This window comes from Uranotaenia lowii, chromosome 3 (assembly GCF_029784155.1).
Source record: "Uranotaenia lowii strain MFRU-FL chromosome 3, ASM2978415v1, whole genome shotgun sequence".
Taxonomy (NCBI): Eukaryota; Metazoa; Arthropoda; class Insecta; order Diptera; family Culicidae; genus Uranotaenia; species Uranotaenia lowii.
The window spans coordinates 220,673,054-220,686,023 of NC_073693.1; the positions used below are offsets into that span (position 1 = coordinate 220,673,054).

Here is a 12,970-nt window from a genome sequence, read left to right on the forward strand (position 1 = left end):
CCAATGCGTTGAAAATTAACAACTCAAAATTAACAATTCAGTATAGAAATACCACGGTAATTTTTAACGAGATGTATTTTACCGGATTTGTGGATGGGTGTAATTGCTGCAGTTTTCCAATGTTTTGGGAAGGTTGTTGAATCCAAAGACTTATTAAAAATAATGCTTACCGGAAGTGCAAAAGAGTTACAGCATCGTTCGATGAACAGCGGGGACAGACCATCAGGACCAGCGCCGTTCCGTTCGTTAACGTTTAGGAGCGCTTTTCTCACGTCGTCTGGGGGAACTTCTATTTCAGGAATGCTGATGTTCAACGAGTTTACTGAAGCCAAATGTTGAGTTCCAGAAGTCATGATGTGGCCAACGAACGTAGTTTTAAAGAACTCTGTGCACAGCTGAACTGTTTCTGCCGTATTGGTTGAGTGGCGACTTTCAAACGACAGATTCTGTGAAAGTCCTGAGAAACCATTTTGATTCCTTACGTAGCTCCAAAATGATGATGATTCATTTTTGAATTTACGTTGGATATCGGCTAAGTAACGGCGGTAACTTAAGTCTTTAAGTTTTAAGTATTCCAACTCAGTTGCTCTGACGTTATGTTTAGCGGCATCCGTGGGGTTGCGTCTATGTTTTTTTTTCAGCCTTCCTTAAGCGGTTTTTAAATTTAGATAGCTCGCGGTTCCACCACGCAATTTTTTTGGAAATATGGCGAGGGCGCGTGGGCATATTTCTGCTCAGAATGTCATTTATACGAGAGTTGAAAGCCTCAGTCGCTGAGTCTACGTCCGGCGCTATGGCGTTTAAAACATCGGGCCAATTTTCCTGCTGGATAATAGTATCGAGCTCGTAAAAGTTGCAATTTTCGAAGTCATATCTAGTATCACTGCCTTCGTCAACGTCTTCGAAGAAGTTGGAGGAAAAAGAAACAATGAAAGGCGGGTGATGAGCTTCCTGAAGCATCAGCGGCTGCGGGGATTCAAATAACTGGAAACTGGTGGAGTCACTTGAAAATGCTAGATCCAGCAGAAGTCCGTTGGCGTTCTTAATGCTGTTAATTTGATGCAACCCAAAATCCGTTAAAGCGTTTGTGACGATATATTCCTTGGATTGTAATAAATCAGGAACGTCGATGTTAAGCTCGGTTTCAGGAAGAAAACTATTTAATTCCTCGTCAAAAATCCAATAAACATGCGAGGCAGGTTGTAATCGCCTAGCACTGATAGTGAATCAGTCGCTGAGAGCTCCTCAGAAAGCTGATCGATACATAGTGTATGTGATTTGTAGCTGGAAGCAGTCAAGTCCGGACTCAAGTAAACTGCGCAGATAAACAATGATTGTTTATATTTATATTGTTTATAAGACTTTAATCAATTTAGGAATAATATTTTGATAGTGATGATGATGAGGCATGATCGAAAAAATTTGGAAAGACAAGTATTTTTGACATAACTTGACGAACATAATTCCTAAAATTCACTCGGTCCATGGCAACCGTTCTCCAATTTCTCGAACACCCCACGTTCGCCAGATCACGCTCCACTTGGTCTAACCACCTCGCTCGTTGCGCCCCCGCTCGTCTTGTTCCTACCGGATTCGTAGCGAACACCTGTTTTGCAGGACAGTCGTCCGGCATTCTCGCAACATGTCCCGCCTGCTTGAAAATTTCTGCTACCTTTCCCCTTCCTTTTGCCGTATAAAACTCCTGTCTCGGAAGCTGCTTTTAGTCGGCTTTGACGTAGGTTTCGTCGTCCATTACCACGCAGTCAAACTTCGTCAGCTTCGTCGTGTACAGCCTCCGGGATCGCGCTTTGGCCGTCGTATTTTGTTTTTCATCGCGATTTGGAGTCACTACCTTCTTGTAAGTCGATAGTCCGGCTCGTTTTTTGGCTCGATGCACGGTTGTAGACGATACACCAAGCTTATTTGCGCCATCTCGGAGAGAGGGGTTAGGGTTTCGCTTGAAACTACCAACTCTCTTTGTCGTCTCAGCGGCTTCCGGTTTTCGATTTCCCTCCGATCCAGACTTTCTGGCTGTCGACAAACGTTACCCAAACACTTTAATTACATTTTTAACGGTTGATCTGGCAACTTTTAGCGATTTTGCCAGCTTTGCCATTTTGACAACTGAAGAGTGAATTCCAAAATCAAAATAGGAGCAACATTCTACACACACACCTTCAAAATGAGGGGTGTTCCGCTTTTTTAAATGCAAAATTGAAAGAAATACGTCAAGTTGATATTGACCAAATTTTGACCGTATCACCCTTTATATGGGGTCTACCTGGCGACGAGAATCAACTGCAGGGAACAGCGTGTTAGTATAGTCCATTAGATTTGTCTTTGTTGAACGTCGCTCAACGAAGTCATGTTGAAATTTGCTGATCAATGGCTTTGCGGAGTTTTTTTTTCAAAAACCGATGGACGAGCATTTCAAAGACCTTTCCGAGAACACAAAGTATCAAATTCCACGATAGTTTTCAACAAGTTGGATAGTTCCTGCCTTGTGAATTGGTACCATCTTAGCAGTCTTCCATGCTGACGGGAACGTACCCTCAGCTAGCGAACGGTTGAAAATCAGCTTAATTGGTGCAGCCAGCGCTTCCGAACAACCTTTCACGAAAATGGTGTTTGTCCATCAACTCCAGGACCTTTGGTAGTGTCTAAACTATTAAGTGCTGTCAATACATCTACGGTAGAGAAACGAAAGTTCGGAATGGTCACGTCGTACGTTGGCACGAAGTGAAATCTTTCAGGATGTGATGAAGGAGAGGCGGTACGAAATACACTTTTAAAGAAGTCTGCAAACAGATTGGCTGCTTTCTCAGCTGTGCATGCAACACGTCCTTTATACTCCATGTTACCCGGGATGCGTTTTGACATTTTTTGAGTCCTGATGAAAGTCCAAAACGACGACGGATTCTCCTTTAGGTTTGATTGCAGCCTTTCCAGGTACGCCGCATAAGTCGATGTAAGCATATCGTTATATTCGCTTTCAATGACTCAAAGACTATTGCTATTTTCTTCGGATTTGGTATTGAAGAAGAGTATGCGGGCTTTACGGAGTCCGTTGCGTAAGTTACGGAGCTCAGGTTTCCGGCTGACGGTGGTCGTGATGTTACGTTGACGTTGTACAAATTCGTTGAATAAGTAATACAATGTTTCATAGAATGCATCCACTGTTTTATCGACAGAAGAGCAACTCAGGTTTTGTGTCCAATCTGTTGTCGAAAGCTTATCATTCAACAGGACGATCACACCTTTTAAAGTCAAAGCCAGCAGCGTTTTCCCTAACGTTGTTGTAGACTGGTAGAGTAAACTGCATGTCACAGTGTAGATTGAATGGCTTGTGATGTTCGTCTATCTTCAGAAGTGGTACGGGTGGACCAATAAGCCTGATGTAATCCGGGTCATTGACGTAGGCTAAATCGAGAACTCGGCCATTCGCATTTCTTAGGCAATTCATTTAAACAAGCCCGACAGCGAAAATTGATTCGATCAGCGCAACTTCTTGTTCTGTTGAAGCATTCGTGTGTAAATAGCCGTTTACGTCATCATCAAAGTGCCAGTCTAGGTGTGGAAAGTTGTAGTCGCCCAACACAAGAAGAAGGTCCACGTTCGATCATTTGTCGCATACAATTTGGATGGCACTGCTGTGTGCATTGTATACACCTGGACTGGATAATGGCCTGACATAAATACCAACAACGTAGATTGATCGATGTGGTAGTTTGATACGGAAAATAGCCTGCTCGAGTTGATCGCAATCCTCCACGGAGACTGCAGTGCATTGATGGACTTCTTCGACGGCGATCAGTACTCCACCACCTCTGGATAATTGACTTGTAGAATCACTCCGGTCACATCTGAAGAAGGAGTAGTTTGTAGATAATTCGCTGTTTAGTATATCCTGCCGCAGTCATGTCTCTGTCAATACCAGAATGTCATAGTCGCAACTCGACAGCATTAGTCTAAGGTCGTTCGTTTTTGTCCTTAGCCCCCTGACATTCTGGAAATACACCGTCAGGAAACAACTAGTTGAGTCAGCAGGGTTACCAACTGGTATGACTTCGGAGCGCGTGTGGCTGAAATCCGAAACAATTTCAGAAAGGGGAATGGATGAAAAATTGTAATACTAGCCTGCGAGTGGAGTTTGGAAGACCCATTCACACTCCGCGAAAACAGGCCCGGGATGGCATTGCTGGCAAGATGCTATTGAGTGTTGTGAAGACTGTCTAATTGATGGCGCGACTGTTTCGGGTGGATAGGGGTCTTCCTTGTGGCTTTCGCAGCTGCATCCCGGGGTAGGTTGATTGAAGCTAATTCGAGTCTGTTGAGGTAAATTCAGTTGATCGTCGACGCTGTTAGCCGCAGAGAGAGCCGTGCTGAAATCCGTAAGAACTTCAGGCAGGAAAACTAAAGGGTAATTTGAATACCCTTGAATGAAGCCGCGAAAACAGGCCCGAGATGACATTCAAGGCAGGGTACGAGGGAGTGGTTTAAAGAACGTTTGCAAACGGTCGATGGCACGACTGTTTCGGGTGGACAGGGGTCTTCCTTACGACTTTTGCAGGTGCATCCCGGGAAAGGTTGAATCAGCCGATTTTGTTGAAGTAAATTCAATCGATTGATGACGCTGGGAGCAGCAGGGCGCGCAGGGCTGTAATCCGAAAATTCATCAGGCAGGAATACGCTTGAAAGATTTGAGTACTTGCCTACGAGTGGGGACCGGAAAACCCCTTCCCTTCCCGCGAAAACAGGCCCGGGATGACATTGATGACACCTAGCAAACATTAGACATTTATCTAATTCGGTTAAAAAAAAGCAATTTCAAAGCTTGGCACCTGTTTTGACATGTTTTGTAAAAGATTTCACTGGAACCCAATCTCTTTTATGATAAACGTCCTAGAAGCGATAAGTCATCTGATGTCCTTTCAGCTAATTGTGACATTTTGAAAATCAAAGAGACTTCTACTTGAAAAAAACTTATACATCTGGTTGGGAATAATCGACTTAAAACATGTGGAGCATTAAGATGGCAGAAATAGAAGATTTCTATTAGAAATAGAAGTAGAAATAAAAGTATTTCTATTGAAAACTCAACAGAATATTCGATCGTTTCATTCTTTCTTAAGTATCGTAAAACGGGATAACTTTAATCACCGGGGTAGCTTTGACCATCAATAAATTTTGCCACATTATCATCAATAACTTAGTCTATAGTTTGAATTTTTGAAAACTGTTTTCTACGTTTGAAAGCCTATTGATTGAGTATCAAATAGACGAAACTTGGTTTGTATTAGAAATTGTTTTCTGTCAGTTAAAATGTAATTTAAATATCATAAAATATCTATTTTTTACAAGGCTCGTAAACAAACAGCTCTCCTGATGGTACCGAAAAGTATTTAGAAGCAAACGGGTGGTTGAATGTGAAATTTGAATGTTTTATTCTTTGTATATTGATAGTTATAGTGCTATTTTTATAGTCGTTTAATGATACATTTTTGATATTTAAAAAGTAAGGACATTTTCCAAGAGTAAGCCCTTATTGGACAAATGGATAGGACTCCTATCAAATGATGAACATTGAAGAAAAAAATGGAAATAGTGGGAGGGCCTAGGGCAGGGGTCGGCAACCTTTTGTGACAGAAGAGCTAAAAATTGCAAATTAAGGAAATGTCCAAGTTTCAAAGAGCCGCAACTCATTTTATCCTTACTACAAATAATGGTGATCGCTAAGATACTTTGCATCCTGATGTTAACTCAGTTTTATTACCATTTTTCACGTCACTGATTTATGTTGTTTATTGGCAATGGGAAGCAATTTTCATTCTTCTGAATCGATACATTTTCATAACGGGTACAGTTTAATAACGTTGCAATTTTGGCAATTTACCATTGTGACCAGATAAAATTTATCATTTTAAACTTTGGTGCATTGGTATGGAAAATACACCTATTCCCAGATCAAAAATAGACTTTCGATGTGTTCTGTTGAAATATTTAAAAAAAAGCATTGAAAATTTTATATCATAAAAATGCATACTACAAGATGTAAATTAATATAAAAAAAACTATACGAGGGTTTGGCTCTATTATTTTTTCTTCAAATTCTACAAATTAGCCTTCAAATTTTTTTGGTTTTAGAAATTCGTTAAAATCCATTGAGGTTCATTTGTTTATTACTTTTGCACATAAAACTATCATTTTAAATAGATAAATATTTTTCGGGCCTAAGAATAAATAAACCAACAAATTTTAATTCATAAATGCTCATTTTAAGGATTGAAAAAAATTTATTCATAATTTGACAATATTTAACAATCGGTCGCGAGATGTGGTCTTTAAAATGTGGTTATAAAATTTCTTTCAAATTTTTTTTCATTATAAGCATTTCGATTCAGCTCTCTAGTTCTCATTTTGATTTCTGATAAAATTTAAAAAATAGGTTTCAAAAATGATATTTTTCGATAACGAAAATTTAAGTTTAAATTCTTAATTCTGTTCAAAATCGTAACCCTTCCAAGTTAATTCTTCTCCATACTAATGAAATCTTAAAAATAATGTCCAAAAGTCTGAGTTTCAAATATATAATGGATTCAGATTGATCCTTCTGTCAAAGTTTCTATCACAAATTCATATTTTAAATTTTTATACAATTAGTCATTTGGAATTTTATCTATTTGATTTTTTCAAACAGATGTTTTAATTTGTGCTTTAATGTGCTGGGGTCTGATGAAAGTTTTGATAGCTATATCGGATCTCCCATAACAATAATAAATCTTACATAATAATTGACATCTAATTTTGGCTTTGCTTCGCTGTATTTAATTTTTCAACGAACCGATTTTTAAAACTCAAATTTTAGTTTTTTTAACGTTATTTTGATCATCACTTCATAGAACAAACCAATAAAAAAATTCTGATAAAGACTAAGAAATCAAAATCAACTTTTAGAACAGCCATGACGTTTTAAAAATAATTGCAGAATTAGGAATTAGGTTAATAGTTTAAAAAAAATATGTAACAGTTGTTAGAAGATATATTAAAGTATATGGAAGAAATTGCTTCTTTACCAAAAAAATTTCTCCTTCGAATACATTCTTAAAAATATTTATATTATACATGAAATTCTAAAATTAGACCAGCACTCAGCTCCCGGTTTACAAAAATATTTTTTAACGAACTTGGAAATTTTGTTCACTTGAACTCTTCTTCAAAATTAGAACGAAAAACTTGATTTTTTTCATGGATTTGAAAAGGAACATTAAGAAATGGAATTCAATATTTGAAAAAATTAAAATCAAAATGTTTTAAGAAAGAAATTTTAATGCACAAAACAATACTCATCAGTATTCAAAACATTACTAAAATCATCATCTGATGTTCATATTTGATCAGAACGGTGGTAAAGCAAATTTATTTTTAAAATATTCAATTCAAGAAAAACAAACTCAATTTCATAATCTTAACAGTGAGAACTTAATTTGACAATTGAAAAATGCTCGGTTTTTATCCGATTAAATCAGAAAATCAAATTGAACGGATAACTTCCCGTGCCCCGAAGAAAAAAATCTCCAGGCTTCCAAATGCTATATCAGACTTTCATGAAGAACGTTCATTGATTTCTAAATTTCAACTGGGTTGCAATCTGACAAAACGCTGTTAATTTGTTCTATTTATAGTAGTTCTTTTTGAATCCTGGGAAATATTATTTATCTGAACTGAAGGAACTTATGTTGCGTCAGTTTACTCTAGAAAATTTCGAGAATTTTCAAAATTTTCACACATTGAGCTAAAGAGCCGCAGTTATACATCCAAAGAGCCGCATGCGGCTCGCGAGCCACAGGTTGCCGACCTATGGCCTAGGGGAATGTGTGAAGGTAAAATTTCATTTGTGTTTTGAAGCAAAAACTATTCAGAAATTAATATAATTTTTGCCCCTAGATGTATGCAGCAGTATTGTTTATTTTTCGATTATAAATGTTTTTAAAAGAAAACGTTATATAGCAATGTAAAATTGACAAATAAGAATTTATTAACGTGCTTGTATCCTTTATGATCAAGAAAACTCGTTAAAACCGTCAAAATGGAGACTGATCAATGTAACCCCAAAGCATAAATTCCTGAACAGCGACGAAATCGATTTTTAAATCAAATTTATAGTAGTTCAATAAATTTCTGCAACCATGTTTTATGTTCATAGGAGTCCAGTACTGGTTTTAAAAATTCCCACATTTCCCTTAACAGGAAAAATAATCCAAAAATATTGAAAAAAGTGATCAATATTACCCCAGATTACGGTACTGAAACTTCTTCAAACGCTGAAACAGCCTTTACACAGCAAACACGCTTCAATTCAGCTCATGTGAAGCGAGTCGTCGTTTTAAATCAACCAAAATGTTTGTTGGGTTAAGCTTCAATTGATTTTTTTTTCATTTGCATAGTTCTCATGCTTGAACCACTGACCATACTGAGTGGACACTCGATTTCGTTTTCTGGATAATTTTTCCAAAAGTACGCAAAATCGATTCCAGAGTGCGCATCGATCGATTTGAAGAAATGCTATCCCAGTTAGAAAATGCCACCCAACTTTAACATAAAAACAGGCAATTTCTACGATAAAATCGGGCTAAACAGGTTTATTTTTCCTACAGTGCATTTTTTGTCGAATTTTTCAGTGTGGTCAGTGCTTGAACTTTGAGAATTCGTTCATCAAAGCCTTTAGTTTTATCACTCATTTTATGAGCATAGTAGCATCCAACTTGAGTTCTTGTCCAACTTGAGTCAAACCCCTCAATGCCGTGATGTCAGTATGTACCTATCATGAAAATGGATTATTATGGTTAGCCATTAAACAAATTTTGATGTATTGGCAAACACTTCATCAAACAACTTTGGAAGACGAGCATCTTTAATAGACACATTCAGCTCCCTTCAAGCTAGAGACGTCGTATTTCACGCTCCATAAACACAGAGCAGAATGAGAACACAGATGCGGTAACCCGAGATTGTAAGCGAAACGACACTATGATGCTCCATAAGACCAAAGAGTATCTTGGGGTAGGTACTTCTAAGAGTAAAAAGTTATTCTTGTCTCGCCGCCAACCCGTAATGGTTGGAAAATGAAATCATGATAAATTAGCTGCTTCAATGGTTTTCTGGATCTTGCCACATTGATTTATGGCCACTGGTGTGCGGTGTAGATGAAGCTCCATTTTTTAATTGCATTCAAATAATTAAGATGTCGATTGTAGATTGCATCTTTATAAGGTTGAATGACTTTTTGAAGTAGCCACAACACGATATTGGTAAAAATATGTCATTGACATTTCCCTTCCCTCAATTTTCTTCTCCTTTCAGAGTCCGGCTCCGATATGCATGTTTTACTTCGCCCATCCATTCGGGATATCTTCTCCGGCCGATTCATCTTCATCATCGAGCAAGCCAATAGCAGCTCCGGTTAAACTTCCCCGGCAGGATGCAATCAATCGCAAGCCCGTTCCACTACCGGCACCCAAGTACGAAAGGCAGCCATCGAAGGCGGAAATTATCGTTCGGCAGCGTCCGGAATCTCGCGATAATTCTAAAAAATCTGCTTCTAACGTTGTTTGTCGTTATGAATCGCGACCGTCAAAGCCGAGCAAACCGGAAAATCGAACTGGCAAAGTGAAAAAGAACAAATCTAGTTTAAGTCCAACCACGGGTGTTTCCGCAAATGAGACCAAACCGGTGAAAAGCAAATGTGTCGGGCCTTGTGCCACAGCGCCGCAACCGTTGTCGGTGAAGCCGTACGCGAAAACGAAGAAGCGGCCCAATGCAATCGAGCGTGATATCCGGCAGATTCAGCTGAAGCCCTGGCCCAGTTCAATATGGAATCGGGATTTTCTGATACCGCCGCTGCTGCAGGTGCTGGCAAAGCAACATGGTAAGTGATATTATAACTTATTTAACCCTTCAATGCAGGGTGAGCAACGTACGGCCCACGGGTCGCATGAGGCCCTCGAGAACACACTGTGTGGCCTAGACTGACCCAAATTTGTATGAGATGATTTTTACTACATTTTTTCAAAGTGGCACCCCCTAGATTGGTGTCTTTAGGTGAAAAAATGACTCTCTGAAAGTTTCAGGTCATTCAGCAGAAGCACGAGCTGGTGCAAGACTTGAAATTTGTATGGAGATTTTCAGCAAAATGTATGAAAAATCGACATACTTTCACTCTTTGTGTTCTAAAATTTGTTTCCAACATGCAAGAATGCTCAGAATTTCAGGAATTATAGTTCAAACAATGACAAACAAGTTTGTAAAAGATTGTAACGCGATACAAGTTGACTGTGATGAGTTATCCGAAATTGTATGTGTGTATTTTTTCGCATTTATTTGATATATAGTGAACGGTGGATAGGTGGATTATTAGTATTAACTTGATCGCATTGTCACATAATATGAATAACAGATAGAAAGTTTGTGTCCTCGGCAAAATTGTAGCTAATTTTATAACAAATATTTTAGCAACAAGTTGAAAGAATGTATTGAAAAACTATGAACTGTGAAACGATACGATCAAGTTAGTGGCATTATTAACCCATACACCGTTTAAGATATATCAAAGAAATTCGAAAAAAATCACATTCAATTGCAAATAACTCATCACAGTCAACTCGTATCGAGTCACAATCTTCTACAAACTTGTTTGTCATTGTTTGAACTATAATTTCTGAAATTCAAGCATACTGGAAACATATTTTTGAACACAAAGAGCGAAAGTATGTCGATTTTTCATACATTTTGCTGAAAATCTCCATACAAATTTCAAGTCCTTTGCGTCAGCTCGTGCTTCTGCCGAATGACCTGAAACTTTCAGAAAGTCATTTTTTCACCTAAAGGCATCAATCTAGGGGGTGCCTCGTGGAATATAAGGATTTTTTTTTGTTATGGGCCAGTCTAGTGTGGCCTTCAAAGCCTTTCTGAAATTGAATCATTTTCTCGATTTTTTCCTGTGATAGATTGTTAGTTATCATAAACCGGAAATAGTTGATATGTCGATGACTTGTTTAAATATGAACTTTACGTGCTTTTGTTTGGATTTATACCTTAACCATTCAAATTGGTGACTTTTTTCCCTAAAATTTTAACATTCAATGTGTTTCGTAAAGGTATAAGTAAGTTTTTCTTGAAAGCTTTTAAAATCAAAGTCAATAACTAATAGCAAGTCGGCAAAGTATGTATGTATGGATGTATGTAAGAGAACCCACCAGTGGCTGATAGGTCTTTCGACCCGTGTCGGTACGGCAAGTCTCAATCGAAATGCAAATATTGTTTATGCTTAACTCATCATCAATAATTGCAGCACAACCAGTTACCAGCAGGGTCAGTTACCACTGGTCTGAGACAGTTTTGGCTCATCTTACTCCCTTGCAACTGTTCGAAACAAATGAAGAATCCTGAAAGGGTACCTAAGTAACCTATTCAAGATTCCAAATTTGCCGAGATACTCCGGCTGGCTTGAACCGACAATCCATTGTATATCAACCTTCTGTTCGTTTGATGTCCTGTCCATTCCCCTCACTAAACCCCACAGTAGAGTTTAGCTATTTTCAATATATTTAATCAAAAGTTAACTATTTTTACATTGTCAATGATGTTTTACATCTTACCTTGTTACCATGTACTTTTCCTCGTACTTACCCTTGTACCCCTATAATGAAAGGGTACTTATTGTTATACCTAAAAAGGCTCTAGTAATTTTTATGCTGTTCACAGTGCTTCGAACCTATTCTTTGGCAGCATGCCGAGATTGGTATGACTGGTGCTAGAACTTAGGAATTTACTTTCCCAGCCCATCATAACACGGATAATTTTGAAAATCAACATATAAATGCCGAATTCAATATTTAAGCACTGCAGCCCCAACACATTTGTATACCAAATTCACAAATTTCCAATACCACTCAACCTCGCTTTTCTCGGAGAAGCCTGCAAAATATCACTTCAGTTGGGCAAAAAAAACAAACCGTCTGAACAAATTCAATTTAATGAAACAATCCTCCCTCAAGCCCGTTTAAATCACTTCCACTGACCAGTGTTTTATTTGTCCTCCGGCTCATCGTTGAACATTTTTTCGCACAATGTAATTACTGTTAAAACTATATATTTAGTAAAATTTTCACAGACCCGAAAAAACACGTGCGATGCCATTTAGACAACGCCTACTCCTCAACTAATAGCAAGTCGGAAAAGTGCGAATAAAATATTCAGAATAATATTGCTGAGCACATGATGATGTTTTTTCATATTTCTGCCAATGATAAAGTTTTACGATAAATTTGTTGGTTATTGAATTAAAACTAAGCAAACAAAAAATCGGAAAAAATTATGATCTTGACAAAACCCATATTATTATATTTTATTTGAGACAAAAAATCTGTGAAAATTTGCTCTGAAGTTTTTTTTATGGACGCACAGGCCCATTTGGGTCCTTCCTCCACCCCATACGCATCAAACGTTGAAAAATTTAGTCTTTTCACATGGTAAACTCATATTGATTGTTTCAAATAAAGAATTTACAAAAAAAAACTCATATTGACAAAGTTAAGAATTTTTTTAAAGCAGCGTTAGAAACCATATCCAAGTATCGCTTAAATATAATTTATAAAAACGTTTTTGAAATTTATGAAGATGTTAATCACCGTTATGTATGTTTGCTACTTCATTTATCGTTTTTTTCGGTGAAAAATGATGTCCTTCTAAGTAGGGACATCTTAAGATTTGAAATTTTTTAATAGATAGATAGAAAGTTAGAAGAAGTAAAAAGTGAAAAAGGACATCACTTTTCACCGATGAAGCCGATAAATTAAATAACTTTTTTTAAATGCTTAAAAAAATAACTACAAAGAATGTGAACTGTAGCCTTAATTCTTGAATAAAATTTGCTTGAGAATCTGTGAAATCAATGTTATTTCCAGGATTTCGG

General features: G+C 37.6%; 1 protein-coding gene across 10 annotated transcripts in view; it reads left to right on the forward strand.

Moving 5' to 3' along the window:
- LOC129755813 (uncharacterized) overlaps positions 1-12,970 on the forward strand; it is a 263,710-nt gene that overhangs the window by 19,428 nt on the left and 231,312 nt on the right. For 9 of the 10 annotated variants that reach the window (XM_055752472.1, XM_055752474.1, XM_055752477.1 and 6 more), the window contains one exon: positions 9,361-9,925. In XM_055752472.1, the coding sequence (XP_055608447.1) occupies positions 9,361-9,925 (565 nt within the window). Of the gene's footprint in view, positions 1-9,012; positions 9,061-9,360; positions 9,926-12,970 lie in introns of those variants that run through there. The other variant, XM_055752480.1, reaches the window with a different exon arrangement.